Here is a 27,346-nt window from a genome sequence, read left to right as displayed (position 1 = left end):
ATTGTTACTGAGAACTACACTCAAAGGAAACTAAAGAGCACAGACCTTGAGAAGAGAACACACAGTGGTTGTGCAAAGAGATTTATGCAAAGGATAAAGTGTTAAATGGCTACATTTAAAGGGTTAGTTCACACAAAAATGAAATTTATCCCATAATTGACTCACCCTCAAGCCATCCTAGGTGTATATGACTCCCATTATAAACCTTGGAAGAGCCAGCATGTTTTTTAATATAACTCAGATTGTGTTATATACACCTAGGATGGCTTGAGGGTGAGTAAATTATGGGATCATTTTCATTTTTGGGTGAACTAACCCTTTAAGGGGATAGTTGACCTAAAAATGAAACATCATTTACTACGTTCCAAACCTGTATTCATTTTTTTCTTCAGCGGAACATAAAATAATATATTCTGAAGAACGTTGGGAACCAAACAACACTGGAGCCCATTGATTGAGAACACTGAGATATTCTTTCAAAATACCTTATTTTATATGAGTAAATGATGACAGAATAAAAATACTACAATCCTTTTTTTATTTAAAAAAATTATAAATATATATATTTGGGGGTGGAGGTACTCAAATGTAATGAGTTTAATGTCACAAAAAATAGGATTTAAGGCTCATTCACACCAATAGCAGAGCCCCCACCACAACTATAATGATAACAGCACAGAGAAACAATATTGTTGGAATCACTTTCAGAACTATTTCCCCCCCAGCTGATGAACGTCACAAACATTGGACAACCAATCAGAATATATCCTGCTTCAAAGAGCTCAAGCATTTAAAGCGACAGGCGACAAAACTGCAGCGCGCACTAAGAATAAACAGAACGATATCATCCGCTGGTGTGGATGCTAATATAGTTTTCGCTATAGTTATAATTCTTAGAGTGAACGGGCCTTTATTTTCTTTTATAATTGTTTATTTCTATCTTTGATGTTGCCATCCATACATGTTCTTGACAGGTTTCAAAAGATTCCCCCCTAAAGGTGGCATTAGTATGAGAATCAAAAATTTCCGATTCAGGTTTAGTTTTCTACCTTCACCATCCTTAAAGACTGCTGATCGTCATGAAAACTGGGTGATGAGCTGCTTAGAGAACTTTGTCGGTGGAGTGTGGGTGGAGTCCCCAAAGGTTCAACTTCCTGATCAAGCCCTGCCCTGCAGATACAGACATCTGTTGAGAAATCTGCACCACTCGACTGTCTCTTCATCTCTTGATTTTACAATATATAAAGAGACATTTATTATGATTGTGTAGTGTTCTTAGACAGTACTACAATACTAACAGTGCATTACCTGGCTGCACTGACAAGTGCCTTCATCTCTTCATTGAGGTGATGACGGACCATTTGCTTGTTGCTTGGAATACATAAAGCTGTTGCCATGGTGTCAGAGCTGAAGGAGGGATCCAAAACCATGACAGCACCATGAACCCCACTGTTCTGAAGACTGTCAGCAAACTCCTAAATACAAAATACAAAGATACATTTTCCTTTTGAGTCTTGAGACATACCAACACCTACACTTTCTCTGTTAGCATTGCTGTTCTCTCTCTTTGGTACCTTCAGATCAATCTCTTTGATCCATTTGATGATGCGATGACAAGTCCACACTACAGGGTCTGTGTTCTGATTCTCACACTCAAATCGCCTGGACTGCAAAATCTGCAGCAAAAACAGTATTTGGTTATTTGTTGTTTAGCTTCATTAACTTACTATAGAGACTTTGTGTTTTTCCAAACTGGGCTTTTCTGATGTGTGTTTGTGACGGTTGTTGTTCCTTTCTGGTAAGGTTTGGTGCCTGTGGGAATTGCCAGGATTACAGCTTCTGGTTTATGTGTGTGTGTGTGTTTTTACCTCTTTGTCAAAGCTGAGCGTGTGTAGCAGCTGTATTCCCAGTAGCAGGCTGTTCTGGTGGGCTTTTTTAGAAACGTGCATATGTTTCTCTAGGTCGCTGCGAGTGAGTGTACTCAGGAGACGTCCGTCCACAAGGTGAGTGTGGAAGAACTGGGAATATTGAGGGAGACCCACATCCGTCAGCCAGGCCTGAGCCACCCAGTGATGATCCAGATCAGCTGCTTTAGAAAGGCTGAAACACATGGCCACCATAAAGAAAAAGGAAAATAGTTTTAAATTCTAGAAGTAAATGCTTTTTATTCATGCTGGTTTCATTTGGTTTAGAAAAATATACCACTTACAAGAAAAAGTTGTCATTTAAACGCTTTAAAAATGATAATATTTGACAAGCCTTTTTGTTTTTGGTGGTAATCAACATTATGCCACAAATTTTGTAGTCTGAACTTAACATGTATTGATCTTGTATTATTTTTTTAACTTTATTGAATATATCTTTATTATAGGATAAAAGTACATGTACATCATATTTTCAAGAATATCATGAATTATTAACATAATATTGTGCATTATGGTTTTGCGTAGTCACACCACTTGACTTTGACAATTTTAGAAAGGTCCGTTTTTGTGTTATTTTTAAGTGTCACCTTGACACAGAGCAATAAGGATCTGCAGGGGTCCTTTCTTTCTATGATATAATTTCTATGACTAAAGGTGTGTTTATGTCTCACCCATGTCCTGATTCTGCATCCCTGTAGTCTTCAATTGCCAGACGGAGTTTTCTGCGGTGCATTGAATTACTGATACCCAAAACAAATTCTAGGTCCTCATCTGTAAGAACTAACAAGACCTAACAAAACACACCGATATTAATGTGGGATTCTTACATTCAGCACAAAATAGCCTAAAGTATTCAGAGCTGATATGATCATTAATCGTGATAATTATAGCCTCATGTAGACGTGTTTATGTATAATAAGAGTAGATTGTATGATACAAGGTCATACATCTACCTTCCCACTTTTAACGTTGTCTGAACAGGCCCGTATGTACATCGGCATAGCCATGATCACCTCCAGCCACGCCTGCACGGTTCCTGCACGCCAACGACACATGGGGGCCGTCCGCGCGAGCTCCACCTGCTGAAGCCGATCCAGCTGCTCCTCGCATTCTGATAGGCTCACACTGAGGCGGGCGGGGCTTGATAAACTGTCGGAGTCTAGATTGGTGGATGACGGCAGAGGGGCGGGGCTTAAGTGCGAGTAGGTTTTCTCTCATTTATGAGCATATTCATCGTGTTTTCTCAGGTAAAAACAGGTGTGTTCACGGTACCATAAATACAAAATGTATTAACTCAGTGATATGAAGTTATATAAATGTCATGAAGTAAAAAAATTTTGCCCCATTGTATCACGCTTTTGAACACCAGCCACGTGTGTTAAAGCATCTTGTTTTACCAGTAGACGGCAGCACTAAACCGCCTCCAAAACTTCAACCAACCCAAGCGTCCACTGGTAATCCTGGCTGGCAGTGTTTGCTTAGATTTAACCTAAAGTGTTTGGGTCCAGAGGGTATAAATTCATGACTGACAAACCAGATGGCTACAGCTGAGTGCTTGTAAAGAGTAAATGTTGTTGGAAAAGACAAACAGCTCGTCTAGCCTGGTTTTGCCTGAGATTGCTCATCTATTCTACACAAGCCATCCATATATTAAACTGTATTCCCCCCTTTTCTAATAGTGCTTCATTATCAGGATTGTGGAGCTTGCACATCACCAGAAGCTATAACGAGGCACTGCAGAGGAAAAAACAATACAGAATTCATAATGCGCCAAACTGACTTTGAGAGCCCCCATCAAGACTTCAAAGTGAGATAAAAAAAAAACAAATGGATTAAGCAACCACACACACACACAGATAAATGCCCCATGTGGTTAAGGATATTTAGTAATGAGTTAATTATGATTACACACACTCGATTACCTGAGATCCATCAGGCAGATGAGGTAGCCAAAGACAAGCTCAGGGAGGCAAAGTGCCAAAACACAATTACAAAGAGCAAAGAACTCAGCCACACGCTGGTCAGTGTTTTTGATTTTATTTCAAAATAGTCTGTAGTTATATAACTTATTACCATTTTCATTTCCATGCCATTTAGAGTTCCATGCTATTCAGCACCAGCCTGAGCCAAAACACAGCAGGGGAAACGAGAGCCGTCTCTCCATCTCCAGCTGATGAAGAACACACTACATGCTCTAAAAAAAAACTTGTTTATTTCTTCATTTCATGTCAGTGCAATATTGAAATGTACACAATGGTAAGAATCTGCCACTGAATGATAGCTAGCACTGATTTCAGAAAAATAAAAAAGAGACTATAATTACAACGTTTAATGGTGAAAGGCCCTGTAAAGGCAATCCATTCCTCATTTGGAAAGCAGCATGGGAAACTACTGTGGAGCTCTATGTCATACCCTGCTTTATTTAAGGTACAGTAATAATTTCCATGACAACTACCCCAAGCTTTTATGACCAATGATCTGAGTTTTGTATTTCCACACTGTTCTCAAATAATTTTTTGCCTCCTGGTTAGTGTTGTTGTGAAGGGATTTGTCAGAGTTAGTGTGTGTTACGGTGGTTATAAATTCTCCTGTGGGAAAGGCAGGGCGAGCCACTGCTCACTAAAGTCACATAACTACATCAAATATCCAAATATCATAATATGCTACAGTTAGACGAATAGATATCTTTTAGATCACAGTGTGAAATGCCACACATCCTTTTTTTTTTTTGAGGTTTTCATACACACTGAGGGTCCTGCTGACTTCCTACAGGAGAGCTCCATCAATATGTTTAACACACAGGTTTAAAAACAGCTGAGACAATGAGCGTTAAATGATATAAAAAGGCATCTGGAAACATTTACAAGCACTGAGTGCACAATGACTATTATTTCACATTCAGCAGTCCTTCAAGTTTCCAGTGAGATGCTAAAGTGGGTAAAAAATGAACACACACACACACACACACACACACACACACACACACACGGGAGGTTTGGTTGTACTGCGGCACAGTTTGGAATCATTGAACAGTCAGCTTGTGCTCATAAAGACGGCAGCGATACACACACACACACACACACACAGAAATGAGTAGCGGGGCTCTCAGCAGCGTCACCAGTCAGCATCCTCTTCTATGTAGTAGTCGGGTGTGTTAGTACCATCAAACAGAGTGGGGTCCAGGGACTTTCTTTGCTTTCCTCGACCGAACACCCGCGACAGAGAGCCCAGACCCATCCTCTCCTTCTTCTTTCTGCGTCTCTGCTCTTCCAGATCCTCTAGAGACTAGAGACAGGGACAAAGAAAGAAATAATAAGTAATAGAAGTAAAGGTGCTACATCAAAAATGAGCAGAGCAGCTATTCAGTATTATGGCCCAATGCACACGAAGGTTGTCACAATATCTTAATCTCACGGTAGAATACCAGCTAAAGTATCATAATACCACTCAAGATGTGTCATTCAAGATGTGCAAGGACAGAAGGCGATGGGTACTCTGCTGTGGTTTTAATTCTTTACAGTTTCAATGGATTTTATTATATTATTATTATTATAGATTGCAATTTTAAAAACAGTACTATTAAAATACTAATATAAATTTAGATTACAATTAATCACAATATTGAATTAATAGCAATTATTATTAAATTAAAAATAAATTATTTTTATAATTATTATTTAGTCCCTAAATCTTTTTTGTTATTGCAGAAAAAATGTTTACTTAAAGCTGCAGTCCGAAGCTTTTTTGGGTTAAAAATTATCCAAAATAAATTGAGCAAGTACATAACCAGCCAGTGTTCAAAACTATCTCCTTGCCTTAGCTCGATTCAAAACGGTAAGCTTGTAATAATGTTTTTAATTTCAGTGGTACTGGTGGATTTCCACGGGAAATTCGAGCATGTCTTTGCGTCATTACGTCACATCTGTACACATAAAGAAGGTGTCTCGGCTCCTAGGCTATATTGAGTGTGAGGATGTTGGAGGTGGAGATTTATAGCCTTTTCTCACAGCACTTAATATAATTAAAATCAATTTGATGGGGGATCCAGAAAGGTTCAAACGACAATCACCAGTGACAAATGGAGATTCACCCGAACAAACGCGAAAGACTTTGGAGAAAAAAAAAAGAGACTGCAACCGGCCCATGCGAAAACAAGGATAAATATCGGAAGGGCATTAAATGTAGTCACGCAATGCTGATGTTGTTAACATGAACAATTTGACGTGATATGATAAGCGATCGTTAGATTTAATCGGCGCGATTTACTGCAATGCTTTTTTCCCTTAGTTGGTCAGAACAAAAGTGGATGTTACGACATTTTCCGGTGAAAATTCTTATGTTGGTCATACTTCCAAAAAGTAGAATCTATGATTCCGAATGAAAGTATCCACGCGAGCGCGGTGATTGACAACCGCACATTCTCCTCAAAACATTGGATTCATCCGCACTGAGCCATGATGAGGTAGCCTGGGTTTTCCCATGCTGCCTTGAGCGCAGCGCGATTTTATTCACGCTGCTAGGCAGTCTGGATACCATGGACCAGATTTTCCCCTCAGCTAGGGAACCAATCACAGAACGGGGAGGGAGCAGCAAGACGATGACGACATCTATGCGACACACCGAAGCAGTTTGTTTATATCTATGGCTCCAACATGACAGACGTAAAAATATATGCATATTTTTAGGAACACATCTACAAAAATATGCCTGTATTTCAAGTTGATAAAATAATTTAAAATCCACATCAGTTTATTATTTACCACGCCCTCCCAGCATCTATAACGTTACCTAGGCTACTTTCACTTTAAAAAATTCATCATAACTGCGCGCGCGCGATCTGCTTGCCTTGCAGTCGTCGAGATGGATGCTGAGGAGTTGAAGAAAAGAATAGCTAGTGGAGATTGTAAAGTTGTCGACAATACGTCATCAAAAATCAAGTCCAGTGTGTGAGAGAAATTTGGAGTTATCTGAAGAAAATATTGTGAAAGGCTTTGCTGCAAACATTTTTGTGTTGGATAGTCGCAAATGTGGAACTTCATCCCTGAGGAAGCACGCAGAAACTGTGGTAACAAAGCAGTTCTATCGAACAGTATTTTTTATATTTAACACTGTTAAGTATGTGTGGTGTGCAGGGCGTGTTTGAACCCAGAATTGTCAGATGTAGGCTAGACGAAATTGCGTGGCAGATATAGTGTTGTAGCCGCGTCTGTTATTAGGCTACTCAGTTTTGTGGTAACGTTAGCCATGTTCTTCATGTACCGGCCTTTTGACAGCTTCGGCTGAAGTTGTCCTTGTGTTAATTGTCGTGTAATAACTTCTGTATGACCTGGCAATAAACATTTTTGTAAGTGTGTCTATAATGTGATTGTCTAAACTGATTTGATTTCGGGTGCGGGTCGGGTGTCGGTTCTATTTTAAGCGGGTCGGGTGCAGATTTTAATTAGTGCTGCTGTCGGAAAACTGGTCGGGTGCTGTTTTAAGCACTGCGGGTACGGGCGGGTGCGGATTTACAAAATCGGACCCGTGCAGGACTCTGGTGTACACATAAATCTCTGACCCATCGTCGTCTTCTTCGTTGAATATCTGTCGCTCTACATACGTCATCTGGTATAATTGAAACGATTGGCTATGAGCTATGTACAGGCGCATTTGATAGACATTCGTAGCGCCCAATAAACGGCTCTGGGCATTCGTAAACCACGCCTCAAATACGAGAAAATGAACATGTAGTTCCCAGACCACGTCTCAAAGAGAAAGTGGTCTGACGTTAGCCAGGCTAATGCTGAGGCACAACGCACGTAAAGTTGATAATTCCGCGAATAACTGCAATTGCAGATTTCGAACAGAGATGGCGACAAAGAGGAAAAACTACGGACTGCAACTTTAAATTTTGATTGAGTAAATAATATATGCACATTGCATTCTGCACATAACATTTTTAAAAATAGTAACAATAATATTATTAAAATTTTAGAATACAATTAATTGCAATATTGAATTAATAGAAATTAATAATAATAATAATAATAATAATAATAATCATAATAGTATATAGTAATAATGTAATTTTTTTACTAAAAGTTTGACAGGGCAAATAATATTAACACCATGTATGCAATAATAGTAACCCCATATTTTGCGCACCTCTTCTGAACAATTAAACACTTCACAACCTAAACCAAGGCATTTATAACAAAAAAGGTTGCATTTCACCTCTGCTTTAGCTTGTTTCCTAATCTAGCCATTCAATTAACCTATGAATATTGTTTAATATAGTATACTATAAATATTGTTGGCTCTGTGATGAATTGCTATATATTTTGCATTTGTATGTCGCGCTAAATAAAAGAGTCTGTTAAATGAATAAATGTAAATGTACATGTAAATGTATTTTGAGATTTGGGTATCAGGTAGACAGTATCATGCCACACCACTGTACACGTTTGTGTATTTTTGTAATGCAATGAGTGTCACAGTGAGTTGAATTCTATATTTGTGTCTTACATTGCAGAGGGAGTGTGTTCTGTGTCGTGGTGAATCGGATGCCGTTGAGGATCTCTCTCCCTCCATCACTGAGGTGTCTGAGATGACAGACGGTTGTTTCGAGTGACACGGACTGATCCTGGCTGCGGCTGATGACATCATGCTGATGCCATCAGCATCGCAAACGCATGGAGATGCTTTCAGTGCTAACAGACACAAACATATGACTGATTCAGAATTAGGAGGCTGATTTTAACTCGGGTAATTTCAGCTTGTTCAGATCTTTATAAAGACAGGTCATTATTGTATGTGTAATGTGTACTGTATGTACCCTGTCTGTCCATTGAGTAGTAAAGGTTTTGTTGACTCTGTCGTATCGCCGCAGTCAGAGGAAGCTCTGCATGCATCGCCCACTCTTGGTTGCCGTTGACGACAGTTTCCGTGGTCATGGCCAGCGAATGTCGCTTAGGAACATCCTTAGTGAGAGTAGCCAAAGACTGTTTTGCCTGGAACACACAAACAGATTTAATTCAATTAGGTCCACTTCTTTGTCCAGAGAGTGTTGTAAACAAGTGTAAAATGTGTGAAAATGAATGTGTAGTACTGCCCAGAATAACTGCTCCAAACGTTTCACAGTAGTGGCAGTCTGGAGCTACAGACAAGTTATTAATAGGCCCACACAGAACTCTGCAGAAAATACTACATATGTCTAAACTTGTTTAATTCTAAACTTGTCAAAATTCTACATCCTTCTTCCCCTCTTATGTGTTAAATCCCATTGTTTTAAAAAATGTTGACCAATAAATATCCATGAATTTTCAAGTTGTTCGTGTCTACTGAATTCGGATATTTAAAAAACACATTTAGAAGCTTTATGCTATATACATACATATATATATATATATATATATATATATATATATATATATATATATATATATATATATATCATAAAGGATTGTTTTTATGTTTATAAAATATTAGGGATGCACGATATATCGGCAACCATATCGATATCGGCCGATATATGTTAATCTTTTATGTTATCGTTATCAGCCCGATAAGAAAACTTTGCAGATATATTTAAGCCGATAAATAATGGATTATTTCCTTCAGCTGAGACACTTCAGATGCGCACTGTTCGCCATGATGGTTTTTATTTGCTTGAAATATGATTGGAAAGAAGGAAAATATAGTAAAGTGCAACATGTGCAGCACAAGTCTGTCATATCGGCTACATAAAATTATAATGAGAACATTATAATTGTGTGCTTGAGACATGGATTTGAATGGTGAGAGACTTTTGCTTTTGTAATCAGGCTCTCAAAAATTATCAAAAAATTTGGATTTATCGGCCAATATATCGGTTATCGGCTGTCAAATATAAAGAATGACCAGTTATCGTTATCGGCCAAAATGTTCATATATATATATATATATATATATATTACACACACACACTGTTGTGTGTCAGTAGGAACTATCAGTTTACATTTCCAAACATTACTTTTGCCATTAATTATAATAATCCATTGAGATTTTTGTATGCACAAGTAGTCTGACAACAGCCGGTATATTCCACACAGAGATCTGATCTCACCATCATCGAGTCCATCTGGGACTCTATGGGACTCGATGTTGGTGAGATCAGATCATACAGGCTGTTGTCAGACTCCTTGTGCATCCAAAAATCTAACTGGATTATTAAAATGAATGGTAAAGGGAATGTGTGTATTTCTTACTGACACGCTACAAAAAATATATAAATAACTGGCTTAAACCCATTTTTTGGGGTGAAAATACTAACGTGCCAAAGACTTTTGACTACATATATATATAATATTTAAATCTATGTTGCTATTTTATGTGGGACTGTGGGAAACCTGTTTTCTTATAAAAACAGGCAACCGATAAAAGTACTGTTTAATACCATCATACCATTTGTAAATAATTTTTGCAAATTTCTGCATAACTGTTCCCATAATCGGTGCGCTAAAACCTGCAGATTCCATGTTGGGCCTAGTTCAAAATCATTTCACATCACAGTCACGACAGAAAACAAGCCCAAATAACACCACCACCACCACCATTGCCATGTTCTCCATTATCACTGGGTTAGAATGCTTCCCGAGTTTCTAAACATTCTAATAAACTAGCATGCAGAGAGAAACACACAAACACATTGATACTCACAGCAAGGAAACAGAACTGCACATGCTTTTTCCATTCCATATACACAACGTGTTTGTTCTCAAAACAAAATACACGTGCAACCAATAACATTGTCTAAATTGTGCATATCAGAGAGGGAGTCAACACTGCAGACCAATCAAAGAGGGACTTGGGGTTGAGTGACAGGCCTGGCTGATCTTACCGACACGGTTTTAGGTGATGCTGGTCTTTCTGGAGATCGAACAAACACGCGACTCTCTAGTTTCTGAGCCATAAAGTTACTCATCTGTTAAAGAAACACACACATAAACAAAAGCACCCATACACTACTCAGCACTAAAGTTTTTGAGCTAGTTGACATATAGTTTGAAGAAACCAGATAAACACGCATTTCAAATATTTATAAACCCACTCAGCAGACAAGAAGCAGGATATTCTAATGTGTGGTATCCTGTTTTTCTAAATGATGTGTATCTTACCATAGTTAGTTCAGCCTCCAGTTCCTTGATCCTGTTCTCTTTCAGGTCCAGTGCAGAGCGGAGTGCACTTGCATGTTCTGTGGCCTCTTTGGTTTGTCGACGTAGGTCCCACTTCTCCCGCTCTAACATATCCTTTTCCCTTGCCAAGACTCTCACTGCATCCTCACTCTCCTACAACACAAACAAGTTTGTGTATGAATTTATGCATTTTTAAAGTTGCTGTGCAAGTTTTAATGCATAAGACATGCGAGTAATACTTTTCGGTGTTGCTCGTAGTTGCGTATGAAGTCTCGTAGCTGCTCCTCACGGCTCTCCAGTGTTGTGTAGAGCTGCTGCATCTGATTCACGAGATCAGTCCTCTCCAACCTCAAACGCTTCCGGTCTGCCTTCATTGCTAGGGGGAAAAGAGAGATAAAGATAAAGATATATAAAAAGTTCCTCAGATGTATTTCCGTAAAGATTAAGCAACAAAGCTGGTTTCAACATCGATAATAAGAAGAAGAAATGTTTATTGAGCACCAACCAGCATATTAGAAGGATTTGTGAAGTGACTTGTAATTAAAATTGCAATGATATTTCACAACATTACTGCTTTTAATGTATTTTTGATAAAAAAAAGCAGCCTTGGTGAACATAAGAGACTACTTTCGAAACCATAAAAACATCTTACTAATCCCAAACCTTTGAGCAGTAGTCTGTTTCCTCAATTCGCATGATTATAGGTATAATTCATATCCATAGCACAAACACTTAGTTTAATACATAGAGTTATCGATTTAAAATAAATCCTAACCCTAAGTATGAGCAATAGCAATCCTTATTGGAGGCCTTGCGAGCACCAATAATTAAATAACACAAACCAAAAAGAAAGAGAAACTATTATAAGCAATAATGTTTCTTATTATTGAAAATGAAAATACTTGTATTAACTTTGCAATGTGTGATATAGTGTGGTGGATTTTTAATAGATAAAATAGTAAACTTTATATTAAACTAACTATGTTTCTAACATCTAACCTTATTTCTCTTTTTAGGCCTAACATGATAACACTTTGAAACACAATGTACTAAAACATTCTGTCCTGTGTTTTTGAATGTTGTATGTTGTGTTGCCATACCCCTTTTACTTTGGTTGTGTGAGTGTAAAAATAACAAATATGGGAAATGAAACTAGACCGATGACTAAGTTTGAACCTTGTGATTAACAATGAAGTAATCATTAAAACAAAGTTTGTTTTACCTAGTAACAGAAGGGTTTGCATATGAAGAACCAATCAAATTCATATCATTTTTGCCATACCTCCTTGTTCTATAAAAAAACTGTTGTATTCGTGTTAGCTGGTGGGATTCTCAATGGAATTTGTCTGAGATCCTCCGGCCTTGCTTCTTCTTGGGAGAGATTCCCTGAGAACTGCTCGGGACCTCTTCCGGCCGTGATTAAAGCATTTAAAGGACATTTGCTGAAGTCTGTTTGTTGATCATTGCTGCGCAGCAAGAAAGCTAGTTAGGGAAAGTTAGTTAGGTAGGTAGACTATATATTAAACGTCGATGGGAGACGTTAGGGAACGTCGATTGGAGACGACCCAGGTAGACTATATAGGGAACGTCGATTGGAGACGACCCAGAGAGTTAGGTTTAGGGAAAAATCTACCACAATAGTTTAAAATAATTTTCTAAAATCAAGGTTCTGTGCTCCACTGCTAGTTTTGCTCTGACAAATCAGAAGTGCTTCACAACCTTGACTATTATCAACCTTCAGCTCTGTTTTAAACAGTATGAATTAAAATAATGTTCATAATAAGTCGAGAGGCCAAGAGAAAGCATGAAGAATATCTGAGATATAAGAAAGGGAATTACTCATCTACCCATTATAATGGACCTCAGTGTTGATAAAATATTGCTGCTATGAATTCACCTGTCAGTGCAGTTTTATGTAGTAATATTACACCTTAAAGATTTTCTGAAATGTTTTTTTCATGTGCTATTTTGGTCTGTGGTCTCGATCAATTTAAAACTATAATACGGTTTAATTTGCATACAACCGTTCCCATTTATACATTACTATTATTCTCTTGATGTCCAGTCCCTCTCTCTCTCACTCCCTCTTTTTCCTCTTCTAGGGTGTCTCTCTCTCCAGCTGGCTGTGGTTAATATTGTGTGATAACAGAGGCAGTAATTGACTGTTTTAGGTTGTTTGTATAGTCTCTGCTCTGACTTGCAAATTGCAGCTCTTCTTTTCCAAGGACACTGAGTCCATTCACCCACCACTTAAAGACTCATTATACAGGAGCCAAAAGGCACACACACACACACACACACACACACACAAAAAAAGCACAAAAAAAAAAACACACACACACTCGTGTACACACACACACACACACACGAACACCTGGTCAGAGGTGGAGAGAGACTGTGAATAGCAGTGAACATTCAGATCAGTAGATCCTGTAAGCAGAGCTCTTTAATTTTCTCCCAAACAGTGTGCGTTTCATTTAATATTGGAACATGTTCCTTTTCCATTAGCTCACACACAAATCACATTATTAGTTATATGAGTTTTCTTTATCCCTCCATCTCTTGCTGCCGCGGATTTCTACAGCAGACATGTACAATGCTCATTTCAAAATGATGATTTTCATAACTGATTTCAGTAAGCCTTCGCAGAATACTGCAGACAAAGTCAGCTCTGAACACAGATGAACACAGAAGGCAGCACCCACAATGCAAAGCTGTTTAGGTGAAATTAATGTTCAGGATTGCCATTCAACTCTCCCTGATCTAGAATATATGCCTGCATTCCTGTCACACTGGGCTTTAATGGTCATTGGAAAAAGTAGACTTCAAGACAAAGTCAGACCAAGGAGGTTAGAATCCCTTGATACCTAAGCACTGAGAATATTATGGCAGTTTTGTGGTCAGTGCTGTTCTGATTACTTCTGCATTTCACAGCTACAGAGCTGAAAAATGAGTAGCAGCACAAAATAAAGATAAACGAGAGATGACATCTAAATAGCTTTGAGGAATATTTTAAATGGTGCAGTCAAAACACCTTTTGCACTTCAAATATATATACTGGATCAAATCACTTGTCTGAGAATCTTATTTAAATATGAGGTACATAACATAACAATAACATAACATAAGGTAACGTAACGTAACGTAACGTAACATAACAAAACAAAACTGATATTAGGTGGGGGTAAATGTCGAAATGAGTAAGTCATTGAGTCAGTCATTCATTCGATTCGTTGAAATGGTTGATTCATTCAAGAATGAATTAAATAGGTGTGTATAATGACATCAAAGTAATGCAAGAGCGAATAGAGAGCAGACGGCTCTGTATAATCTCTAATCTCTCTCACAGTACTTTGATGTCACATCGAATGGCCTGTGCAGAGCCGCTTCAAGTCGAACACACCTATTAGCTCTCTTTATTAATGGGCCATTAAATCATTTGTTCACCCGATTGATTCGGTTGAAACGTGGATTCATTCAGTAATAAAACGCCGCTGTTGTGTTGCTCGGAGACGCACAATAGTTCTGCTCTGGCTTTATAGGCAATATATTGGTTGAATTTTTTTTGCAAAAACAGACAATATTGTGTGTAAAATATATCAATTTTACCTTCTTATTTATTGAACTGTTGTATAAAATCAATATCACATTTGCACTCATGCTTCGAGACAAAGACAGCACTCATGTGATACTGCGCTCGTTACTCGTGTGATATTGATATTGCTTAACTATATCATATCATATCATATAGGCCTATATATATCAACTCATAACTCATACAGGGGCATTTTTATCTTGAATTTTAGGGGTATTCTTACTACATTCCATAGGCTCCATCACGCAGTGAGTTGTTGCCCTGCATTATGTTCATCACCAATCAACTATATGAAATGTAAGATTATCAACATAGGTCTGGGGGTGGGGCCAGGTTTGGTAAATGTGTTAAATTATTTTAACACGTTATTTTTCAATTAACACGTTAAATCAACAGCCCTGCATATAATAATCAACAATAAAGTATATATACACTCACCTAAAGGATTATTAGGAACACCATACTAATACTGTGTTTGACCCCCTTTCGCCTTCAGAACTGCCTTAATTCTACGTGGCATTGATTCAACAAGGTGCTGAAAGCATTCTTTAGAAATGTTGGCCCATATTGATAGGATAGCATCCTGCAGTTGATGGAGATTTGTGGGATGCACATCCAGGGCACGAAGCTCCCGTTCCACCACATCCCAAAGATGCTCTAGTGGGTTGAGATCTGGTGACTGTGGGGGCCATTTTAGTACAGTGAACTCATTGTCATGTTCAAGAAACCAATTTGAAATGATTCGAGCTTTGTGACATGGTGCATTATCCTGCTGGAAGTAGCCATCAGAGGATGGGTACATGGTGGTCATAAAGGGATGGACATGGTCAGAAACAATGCTCAGGTAGGCCGTGGCATTTAAACGATGCCCAATTGGCACTAAGGGGCCTAAAGTGTGCCAAGAAAACATCCCCCACACCATTACACCACCACCACCAGCCTGCACAGTGGTAACAAGGCATGATGGATCCATGTTCTCATTCTGTTTACGCCAAATTCTGACTCTACCATCTGAATGTCTCAACAGAAATCGAGACTCATCAGACCAGGCAACATTTTTCCAGTCTTCAACTGTCCAATTTTGGTGAGCTCGTGCAAATTGTAGCCTCTTTTTTCCTATTTGTAGTGGAGATGAGTGGTACCCGGTGGGGTCTTCTGCTGTTGTAGCCCATCCGCCTCAAGGTTGTGCATGTTGTGGCTTCACAAATGCTTTGCTGCATACCTCGGTTGTAACGAGTGGTTATTTCAGTCAAAGTTGCTCTTCTATCAGCTTGAATCAGTCGGCCCATTCTCCTCTGACCTCTAGCATCAACAAGGCATTTTCGCCCACAGGACTGCCGCATACTGGATGTTTTTCCCTTTTCACACCATTCTTTGTAAACCCTAGAAATGGTTGTGCGTGAAAATCCCAGTAACTGAGCAGATTGTGAAATACTCAGACCGGCCCGTCTGGCACCAACAACCATGCCACGCTCAAAATTGCTTAAATCACCTTTCTTTCCCATCTGACATTCAGTTTGGAGTTCAGGAGATTGTCTTGACCAGGACCACACCCCTAAATGCATTGAAGCAACAGCCATGTGATTGGTTGATTAGATAATTGCATTAATGAGAAATTGAACAGGTGTTCCTAATAATCCTTTAGGTGAGTGAGTATTAATATTCATAATAATATCTCCATAATATTTATGAATAGTCTTTGTTTCCCTGAGCAAGTTGGCAGTTAGTTAGCACTAAGCAAGGGTTTGTGCTTTTATGTCTATTGTTTACTTCAAAATGACAGGTCTAGGGTAGGCTGAGAGCTGGGGATGAAAGGTTGGGCTCATTGAATTCAATTCCTACCTTGTAATGCCTCCTTTGCTCTGTCCAGCTCCTGCTCTTTCTGTGTTAGCTGCACTCGGATCTGTGAGACAGACAGCAGCTCCACGGAGCATCCTCCTCCTGTCTCCTCCAGCTCACGATTCAACATCTCCCTGACCTGCTTCAGCACCGACACCTCCTCCTGCAGACGCACCACCTCCTCATGCAACAGCACTACAGAGAAAAGGACAAAAAGAGAGAGAATAATTAAACATTATAATGCATCACTGTGATGGTTTCCTGATTTACTTTGATAAACAGTTGAAGGTTTTTATTATTATTCAATTATTTACAATCATTGTTATAAGAAGTGGCATGAGCCAAGTGGATTTTTAATGCAATCAATCAATCAATCAATCAATCAATCAATCAATCAAGCAATCAAGCAATCAATCAAGCAATAAAAAAAAAGCATGGACATGATTTGACAATGTTAAATGGTCCTGAAATAGTCACACTTCTATTGTTCGCGGTCAAAAATGAATGGGAAACGAATTTCAACTAGTGGAAGTATTTGGTACTGCGCCCAAACAAAAAGCAATTTTTTTTAGATATCAACCTCAAATTAGGAACACAACTTGTTTAGATTTATGTTATGAACTTTTTCAGCATTTTTCATATAACTATTTTCAAGTTCACTTAAAAAAAAAAACTTCAGCAATAATCTGCCAAGTATTTAAAAATATGACATTCAAAACATTCAAGATTTATGATAGTTTAACTTGGAAATGTATTTTTCAGGTCCATGCTGAAAAAGTGAATAAATGGATTACAATTACTGCATAAATGTACATTGTTAACATAAAATCTCCTAAAATACAAAATATTAAATAAATAAAAAAACAAGGTCATTTTTGACCGACATGTGTTCTAAAACTTTTCTGTTTCAACTAAATGCAGTTTTTTTAACCCAATAAATATATAGATATTATTTTTCTATTTATTCATTTTGCAGTGTCTGCAACCCCTAACCATAACAATAAATCACAATATACCTGAAGAAGTTGATGATAATGGCAATTATAATCCAGGATTTGTCTTTTATTGCATATATTTTAGAATAAGAAAAGAAATCTTTAAGTATTCCATCAATTTAACTACATACTCAGTATGCAAATATTCCTCCTACATGCGTTCTGAAACAAGTAGATCCACTCAGCAGGTGTTACTGTAGGACACAAGCATAAGAGCATTCCAGTCATTTCTGCAGAATTTTGCTAAGAAAATCTATAGAAACTGAGTATAGGTAAAGGATGATATGATAAAGAAGACACAGTAATCACGCATCTACACTACAAAACAAAATCACACATTCATTATCTAAATATGCATGATTCTGCACATATGCATACAGAATCACAAAACATCTGCTTACTACAATCTTTGAGCTTTAAATTCTTAAATAGCACTTCTGGATTTACACAAAGAGATAAGTGTGCATACAGACACAGTAATGTGTGAATAAATCCATAAAGACTATAAAACAGTAGTCTGTGAGGTGTGTACCAATGTAAGGTGTGTTGTGTGTCATTCATAATGAGCTTTGACCCATGTCTATATGGCCGTGTTTATGAGTTTGAGTTGTTGCCATATTCTGAAGAGTCACGTGAGAGCTTCAGTTGATGTCTGATTCACTCTCTATCTTTTCTAAACACATCGTGTTAGTTTAAAAAGTTCAACAATCTAATAAACATTCACATCACAGTTGGCTGGTATGGAACAGATGAGGAATCCTGAACATCTGGTGTTCCTCCTTGCCAGAACAGGATGAAGTCTTGTCACAAGCATCTAATGCAGTTCTAGAGTGTGCTTTGGTTTACTTTCAGACTGCAGATACGAGACAGCACTGCAGATCCGGCAGGCTGTATTACACGGATTAGAGCTGTAAGACCTTAGCATCAACTAATCCAAAAATGAGCCTCTAGAATGCAGATGCTACTCTAGATTAGCTTATGGGTTCAGTGAAGGGTTACAGTTGGCACTAGCCTGTAGTTTCTTGTCCAGACAGGATTTTTTTTTTTTTATTGTTATGGATTACATAAGTGTATGGAGTGAGTTTTTACCTGGACTCTCTGTGCTTGCCATTTTAGGCCTTTAAAAACAGGATATCAGATCTAATTTAAACAAGCTGAGCACCCTACGGAAGTAGCCCTCAAAAAAGCAAACACTTCAAACAATGTCCATGGCATGAAATAACAAAATATCAAACCAATTGGTATCTGGAAATGATGCTAAACGTTTATTCCGAAGTACTTTATTTTGCGCAATTTCTCCTGTCAGTTCCACTTAAGTTCCTTCTTTGCAATAGATACCACTTGGTTTCATGTTTTGCTAACCAAGGCAATGACATTAATACATTTTAAGTGTGACAAAGAAAGAAAACACAGAATGTGTGGGCTTTTCATGCAATTTAAAGAGTCTTGAGTGTCTTGGCCTTTGAGGACACTACAGAAAAGGGCAGAAATCTGATAGCCACGCTCTGAAGAGTTTGATTAATTCTATTAGGGCAGTCAACCACAAAATGAGTTTGAAAGCTTTAGGGAGATGACTAGAAGAGGACTGATCTTCGGGCTTTTAATTAATATAAAATTAATTAAAGGTGATCAGTCACTGTACTTAAGATACGTTTACTCTAATCTCACAGCAACCATAAACAGCATTTAAAAAAATAACAGTGACTGTCGGCATGAGTGTTGCAGAGTCACATTTGATCAGATGAACGTTTGCATCATACACATGAAGTTTGGACTTGATAATAACGAAGCCGCTGGCTTGTGATGTGTATTTGTTTCTGTTCTGGAAAGCTCGTGCTTCAGTTTATGTACAGTGGGATGAAGCGATGCCAGGCCTGTCCAGTGTGATAAATACAACTCCCAGAGTTTCACCATGCTCTGTGTTATCCATCTTCTGATGGTGGGCTATTTTGATGCGAACAGCTCCACGACAATGCATCACTGCATGTTTTGTCAGCTTTTAAAAATGAATTTTACATTAAACAGAATGATGATGACGACATGTAAAAAAAAAGCCATTCATTTTCTCTTATATTTTCATCATTTATCTGGACAGACAAAAAAGGTTTTCACAATTTTGTCCTGCAGAGTTGAGTGACTCACATAAATCATTTCAGGAAATAAATAAGAATTTTTCAAGCTTTCCTCCTACTTTTAATTAAGTAATGTTTATGTGGAATTACTTCAATGTTCATTTACTTAGTCTTATGGCGTGACACCTCCACATAATAAAAGGAGAGATATTTAGCATTAATAGCATAAACTAAAATTATACAAATTATACATATTTATATTACTGTATAATATAAATAGTTATATACAATATTAAATATAATATTTTAAACATGCCTATATTTGGTAAAATGTTCAATAATTATTATTATTATTATTATTATTATTGTGCACACCATTAAATCTAAAGAAATGATAATCAGCAACAATAATTTTTTGTTTTACACTTCACAAATATTTACTTTAACTTAAACTCTTGATATACTGTCCATTTGTTAACTATCCAAGTGTGTGTGTGTGTGTGTGTGTGTGTGTGTGTGTGTGTGTGTGTGTGTGTGTGTGTGTGTGTGTGTGTGTGTGTGTGTGTGTGTGTGTGTGTGTGTGTTGTGTGAGAGAGGGAGTGTATGTGTGTGTGTGTGTGTATGTGCGCGTTTGATTTATATTACATTGTGGGAACCAAATGTCCCCACAAGGATAGTAAAACCTGAGATCACCTCCATTGTGGGGACCAGCCAACTAAATTATATTTTTTTGAAAATGTAAAAATGCAGAAAGTTTTCTGTGATGGGTAGGTTTAGGGGTAGGGTTAGTGTAGGGGGACAGAATATACAGTTTGTACTGTATAAAAACCATTAAGTCTATGGAGAGTCCCCACAAAGATAGTGAACCAGACATGGGTGTGTGTGTGTGTGTGTGTGTGTGTGTGTGTGTGTGTGTGTGTGTGTGTGTGTGTGTGTGTGTGTGTGTGTGTGTGTGTGTGTGTGTGTGTGTGTGTGTGTGTGTGTGTGTCCACATGTGCATGACTGTGTGTCTATTTGAATATAAACAAGCCTGATGATGTAACAGTCCATCATTTCTGATGCTTCATTGCATGCATACACATAAATAATCTGAACACACACAAAAACCCTCACTCCGTAAAACCAGTCATGCAACTAAAGAAACTTTTGCTGCTCTCCGTTTCTCTGCAGCCTGAGGGAAACGCTCACGATCACTCGTTTACTCACCCGCATTCACCCCTCGTTCCTCGCTGACATCTTCACAAATCAAATGATTGGGATTAAAAGAATCTCAACTATCATCTCCTGAACGGAATCCAACAGCAAGCCAAATTCAAAGGCTCAAACTCCCTCTTCACCTGCCAGGAGCGACTCCCAATGGTTTACAGATATTAACTATCCTCAGCGCTCCCTCTCTTTCTCTGCTTAAAAAGGAGGAGCTACAACTGACACCAATGTTCAACACACACACACACACACACACACACACACACACACACACACACACACACACACACACACACGTTGTGCAAAAGGAAAAGAAGGATCTAAGGTCAAGGTGCAGAATTTCAAACAGGTAATGACTCTCTTTTTAAACATATCCACACACACACACACACACAAAATCTCTCACTAGCCAAATTCCGGTAAGAGGAAACCATACACACACACAGACACACACACTGAAGTTAACAATCAACAACTAACACACTGTTCTCAGAATAAGCCACAGGAAACCCCTGATATTGGCATCTATCTCCATTCACTTGTTTTTGTCAATCAGTTTTGATCCAAGTATCTCAGCATGTGAAGGGGGAGGCAGGGGGGCAAATGTAACACACTAAATTGAAAGATGACACGTACACAGCACATGCTCAGTAAAGATAAATTCCCGTCTGAGAGAAAGATCTTCAATTGTTTCACTTTGTGAGGAATTTACAACAAAAAAAAAAAAAATTATTTACATTATATTTTTTATTTATGTGATAATTATCACATTATATGTTTTTCCTGTCACTTCTGAATAAATTTAATTCATCCTTGCTGAATAAAAGTATTAATTCCTGTACAAATGTTTCTTATACCAAAAAAAAAAAAAAAATGGCAGACAGATTTGTAGTAGTCTGTCAGTTATGAGGGATTATTTTATTTTTTTACATTTCTTGACTTGACACATCTTTTCCCCCAAAGTGACCTTTTTTTTTAAATCAGTTTGTATCTCCCTTGGGAATTGAACCCATGACCTTGGTGTTGGCAGTAACAGTTGAGCAGTCGAACAAGCATGCCCAAAAATGTGATTAAGCTCACTAGGTCATACGTGCACACTGACATATTCACTCTGGTACTTACAAACCAAAACTGATTCACACACAAAATATGTGTGTCTGAATATAGCTGTGTTGCTTTTCAACACTGAGCTAAATTTTACAGATCCCTCAGGATGGTTTATCAACACACACATTACACCTGTCAACAGGGTTCACACAAATCAGCTTAACGCACAGACAAACATACAATCCCATTTACACAAAGGAATGTAAAGTGTTAATAAATGCTGTGCCGACCACGTGAGCGAGGAGATGTGTGGAAGGAAGGAAAGAGAGGAATCAAAGATTTGACTGACAACCACTCAAAGTTGTTCAAAGACAAACAACTGCAGGCTGGAGTCATCTTCTGACAGCGGATAATTAGTCTTTGAGTTACAGAAACAGAAGTCCTTACACTTGTGAAGTATAATAAACACACTCACAAAAGCCAACATAAATTGACAACGTGACCCAGATGAAAAATCTACGTTTATCTAAGAGAATAAAAGAGTGATAAATGAGACAACGTTTGTTTAAGAACTGCAGCCACAGTCACTCCCTCTATGGAGATGATGAATCAATGGATTCATAATTTATAACCTTTGATTCAAAGCTAGTGAATAGAGAACCTCAATCAGTTAGAGTCTCTAAGAGTCAACCTGCAGTCAGGGCCAAGAAAACACTGTAAGATAATATGGTAGTGTCTCTCTAACACTCCATCTCTCTCCCTTTTATGACATGTTCAGTAGAGAGTGAATGTGTGCAGTCTCTCCAGACTGGATCACTGACATAACGTCTGGTCCACATTGTTGAAAGCTATTCTGGCCAAGAACTAGGGCTGGGCAATATGGCACAATATTTTTTTCCATATCATGCAAAACTGATATTCATCATCGCAATATTAATTTACTATTAATGGGGAAGGAAATGCTTTCCACCTATTTGTTAGACCTTGAGAATGAATGTTGACATGTAAACTTGTTAGTTCACAATTAAACTCCACAGAGTAGCCATGTAGGAATCACCGTTCACCGTTTCATGTCCCATAAATTCTATTTTATTTTTCTAGGATTTTGTGTTTTATGATTTAATACAAATTTATATAAACTTTAACAATTTAATCAAGCTTTTAAAATGTAATCAAATGAAAATATATCAATTAATTTACAACAAAACATTGGATTTGGATTTTTGTCAAGATGCTTCACAACAAAAAATGTCAAACATGGATGAAAAAAATATCTTGGTTGTATGATATTCCTTAGAAATAATAATAGTTTTTTTACTTTGAGAAGTACATTTGAGTATTTATTTTTTTGTTTAGTGAGTGATATATTTTGGTCATAATTTCTTGAAGTTAAACCGAATTTTTGTTTTGACAGATTGCTGTGAAGATCTTACAGTTTTAGTTTTAGTTTCAGTGTATATTTGACGGTAGTTTTTCACGGTGAAAAGCTTGTGAAGTGACTCTCAAAGCAGCTCTGGAGTTCATGAGTTCATGTCCTCATACTGAGACTGCAGATGCTACAAACACTGTGAGCGTCACATGTATGTGAGTTTGTGTATCAGACGAAACCACGCCGTTCATTCACACAGAAATTACTTACTAGCGACATGCACTGACTGGCTGTTATTACGTTTATTTCTGCTGTATGATAGGCTGTTACATTAATCCATATCAAGTAAAAATCTCCAGAGTTTATCATCATTAAGTAAATATCAATATGATATTGTTTATTGCCTAGCCCTACCAAGAACCACCATTTAATTAGATAAAGGTCATTTGACTGACTCAAAGTTACTAACCACACTTTTTAGCTGTAAAGCTGAAATCCCTCAATAACAAGGCATCAGAGCTGTGGCGCACTCGGCTGTGCACATGCTCAGGATGCTCAAGGGCAGTCGGCTCATGGGAAAAAAAGTTTAATCTGGGACATGTCATGTACTTTCCACTGTCATATAAAAATAAAGGCAAAAACACATCCCCCAAATCCCCCCCAAAAAACAAACCAACCAACAAAAACAGCAAAGAAAATAAACTGGCAGCTCATTCAAATGCACAGCAGTTCTCACTAAGGTTGAAAAGACAATGATGAAATTACCCGAAAATCTCACAAAGCTCACAATTCCAGTAAACAGGGACCGGATTCTCGAAACATTCTCAAGAATAAAAATCTTTTAAACTGCCCATTTCTTCTTGTTCTCAAACTTCTAATAAAAAAAAAAAAAAATTATAAGAATATTTTGAATTCCCAAAAACATTTCTTAAGAAAGATCACATTTAAGAAGCATTCATATTCCCGAAAAGAATGTTCTTAAAAATCATCGTAAATAACTTCTTAAGGTGATGATACACAGGGCAACTTTTTGAGCAATGTTGCTGGGCAATCTTGCCGGGCGATTGTTGCTTGGGCACTTTCCCATTGAAAATGGGCAAAAAATTTCTATCTGGATAATTTAGATCAGTCGTGGGCCCTGTGTCTCATCTGGTTGCCCATTGACGGCAACATTGCCCAGCAACATTGCTCAAAAATTTGCCCTATGTATCATCACCTTAAGAGTGACAACCTCTAACCTGTCTTAAATACCCAAATGTGGGATGTTTAATAAATGTATTGGGTTGTCTTAAATGGTAAACATTGCAACATAACACTAGCTACATATAATACAAATTACTACTAGGAATGTGGACGTGTACTCTGAAGTGACACCGATCGATCATAAAAAACAGTGATCACTACTCTAGAATTACCGAGGCACCACACAGATACAAGACGCATTCGCTCTAAAGCACAAAGAAAGACAGAGCGCAAATGAATTGGAAAGACAGCTGCATCTTGAGACAGGCTCTTTTAAAATTATCTATTTTAACTTGACACAGCACATTAAAAACATGGCGAGCAATGAGTAATACCCACCTTTCAATAAATAAAAAAAATACCAAAGCCTGTCATTTTCTTCTTTAAAACAAATTAAGATGTTCTTAAGAAAATATTTAAGGACTTCTTAAATTTTCAAGAATTGCACTTAGGAACATTCTTACGAACTTCTTAGAATTTTTCTAAAGAATTTTCTTAACTTCTTTCTTAAGAAATTTTTTGTAAATCCGGCCCCAGTTCTTCCTCAGAAGATGCTTGTGGCTGCAAAGTGGTACGTAAACAATTTTTACTAGTAAATATTCACGACTATTCAAAAGTCTTGGGTTAGTAAAATGTTTTAAACCATTTCACAAGTTCACCTTCCCATCCAGTTTTAATAATTAAAAGGATATTTCACCACTGGAAAGATGAATGTGTATTTAAATTGGCTCATTTATGTAGTAGAAATGTGAAATTATTTTAGAAGTTGGTGCCTGCCTTCTAGACTGAGAAAAGTCAGAACATTTATTTTTGGCTCATGTGGATGAAAGACAACAACTCCCAGAATGCACTTGCTTCGTTGCCCTACGAGGCCACTCCCAACCCACGCCTACCGGTTACAGAGGGCAGTATCGGAAAAAATGATACAACTAGGCTACTAGTTGACTGGAAACTGAAAAGACGGCGTTTTATCGTGAGATCCCACCCCCTATGGGCGGGTTGAAAACATGCGGAACTAGCTCCTACTACTGGCTGTAGTCTCTAGCCTCTGGCCAAAAAAGCCTCCGATCTGAGTTTTTTTTTTCCAGACACACAATACAGATATCTCTCGTCTCAGGGGACATGAGGGAGGGAAGCACGGTCATTCGAAAATACTACCGGGTTTCTACTGATACAAAGCTTAATGCTAATCGGTGAAATATCCCTTTAATGATAAATGAACTTGGCTTGCTGTTCTTGAAGGAGACTCAAACCTGAAGGTTGGCTTAAACTCCGAGCTCAACCACCCTATAATGGTACTAACAAGAATGAGAGAAATAGAGGAGGAGATGAAGATGCCGGAAGAATTAAATTAAATTTAATTTAGGATCGTAATGATGATTGACAGGACTACATGATTAGGCTCCTCATGAACATATTTGGAACTTCATTTAATACTTTTATTCAGCAGTGAACAGAATAAGCAAACACTTATTACAAAAAATATATATATATCAAATTAATGTTGTTCTTTTAAACTTTCTATTCATCAAAGAATCCTGAAAAAAAGTATTCACAGTTTCCACAAAAATAGTAAGCAGCACAACTGTTTTCAATATGGTAATAAAAAAATATGTTTCTTGAGCACCAAATTAGCATATTAGAATGATTTCTGAAGGATCATGTGACTGCAGATTGGAGTAATGATGCTGCAAATTCAACTTTGACATCACAGGAATAAATTACATTTTAAAATATATTAATATAGAAAACAGCTGTTTATATTTAAATTTCTCAAAAAGGAAAAATCCTGTATTTTTGATCAAATCAATGCAGATTTGTTGAGCATAAGAGACTTCCTTTTTTAAAAAGAAAATCTTACCGAGCCCAAAACTTGAATGGTAGGGTATATATATATGTGCATTCCGATTGCCAGACAGAGACAGAGTGGAGCTTATGATTTAGAAAAAATCTTTATCCCTTTAGCCTGATGTTGAGACTAGTGTTTGTGTGTCTCTCTCTCTCTCTCTCTCTCTCTCTCTCTCTCTCTCTCTCTGTATGTGTGTGTGTATGTGTGTGTATGTGTGCTTCCAGCTCAGGAAAATTCACTCTCTATCTCTCAGGTGACGCCTCATAGATCACACTCAGAGTTTCAGTCTGAAACACACTCATTTTCATTCGACTAGTCAGTGGTGCGTTTTAGTGGTGTGAGAGTGTTTGTGCTTATCTGGACTTCATTTAGGCTTTCAGCATGTGCAGCACACTATTCTTACCTTTATCCAATGACGTCTCCTGGAGAACGGCGTCACCTTTTTGACCAAGCTCTGTCAAAGCTTTCTGTCTTTGCACCGGTGCATCTGTGGGAGAAACACACAGACACATAACATTAGATTTTCACATAAACTCTTCTGGCTTCCTTATAATCGCAACAGATGGAAGATGGAAGTTCACATTTTAGTCAAATAAATGTCTAGAGTTCAGCTTGAATGACCTCTGGTATCGGCAGCAGTGTATCTCACCTCTGATCCGGCTGAAATATCACACCACTCACTGCAGAAGGAACTGGAAGCATTTAACACACAAATCAATGACAGAATAGAGGATCAGCCACTGGATGCTTGTTATAACGCCTTCAGGATGGATTTCAATGCTTAGAAAGCTTCTTTACCTAATTAAAATGAGCATAATCTTATAAAACTAAATCACTGGCTTTATTCTGCAGGGGAAATGTGTTTGCGCTCTCTCTCTCTCTGAAGATGTTTTCACTCTGATCATCCGTCACTCAATTTTAATTCCAGCACTGACGGATAAGAGAACCTGTTTGGCGGGTGCAAAGATCAACATCCTTCAGATGAGTGCGATAAGATCCTTCAGCTGTCAGCGACTCAAAACACTTACACATACACACATGTACACACGCACTTG

At 37.8% G+C, this 27,346-nt stretch overlaps 1 protein-coding gene across 7 annotated transcripts in view; it reads right to left on the bottom strand.

Moving 5' to 3' along the window:
• kazna (kazrin, periplakin interacting protein a) overlaps nt 1-27,346 on the bottom strand; it is a 41,555-nt gene that overhangs the window by 1,703 nt on the left and 12,506 nt on the right. For 2 of the 7 annotated variants that reach the window (XM_084390410.1, XM_084390413.1), the window contains exons 2-15: nt 26,695-26,778; nt 16,515-16,706; nt 11,317-11,453; nt 11,060-11,230; nt 10,783-10,866; nt 8,740-8,914; nt 8,430-8,614; nt 5,087-5,210; nt 2,879-3,084; nt 2,597-2,715; nt 1,869-2,100; nt 1,575-1,676; nt 1,309-1,475; nt 1,050-1,170 (exon numbers count right to left, since the gene is read on the bottom strand). In XM_084390410.1, the coding sequence (XP_084246536.1) occupies nt 1,050-1,170; nt 1,309-1,475; nt 1,575-1,676; nt 1,869-2,100; nt 2,597-2,715; nt 2,879-3,084; nt 5,087-5,210; nt 8,430-8,614; nt 8,740-8,914; nt 10,783-10,866; nt 11,060-11,230; nt 11,317-11,453; nt 16,515-16,706; nt 26,695-26,778 (2,099 nt within the window). Of the gene's footprint in view, nt 1-1,049; nt 1,171-1,308; nt 1,476-1,574; nt 1,677-1,868; nt 2,101-2,596; nt 2,716-2,878; nt 3,085-5,086; nt 5,211-8,429; nt 8,615-8,739; nt 8,915-10,782; nt 10,867-11,059; nt 11,231-11,316; nt 11,454-16,514; nt 16,707-20,784; nt 20,923-26,694; nt 26,779-27,346 lie in introns of those variants that run through there. The other 5 variants (XM_084390411.1, XM_084390415.1, XM_084390412.1 and 2 more) reach the window with 3 other exon arrangements.

The sequence above is a fragment of the Rutilus rutilus genome (genome assembly GCF_951802725.1).
Source record: "Rutilus rutilus genome assembly, chromosome: 19".
Taxonomy (NCBI): domain Eukaryota; kingdom Metazoa; phylum Chordata; class Actinopteri; order Cypriniformes; family Leuciscidae; genus Rutilus; species Rutilus rutilus.
This window is presented reverse-complemented; position numbering and strand designations above follow the sequence as displayed.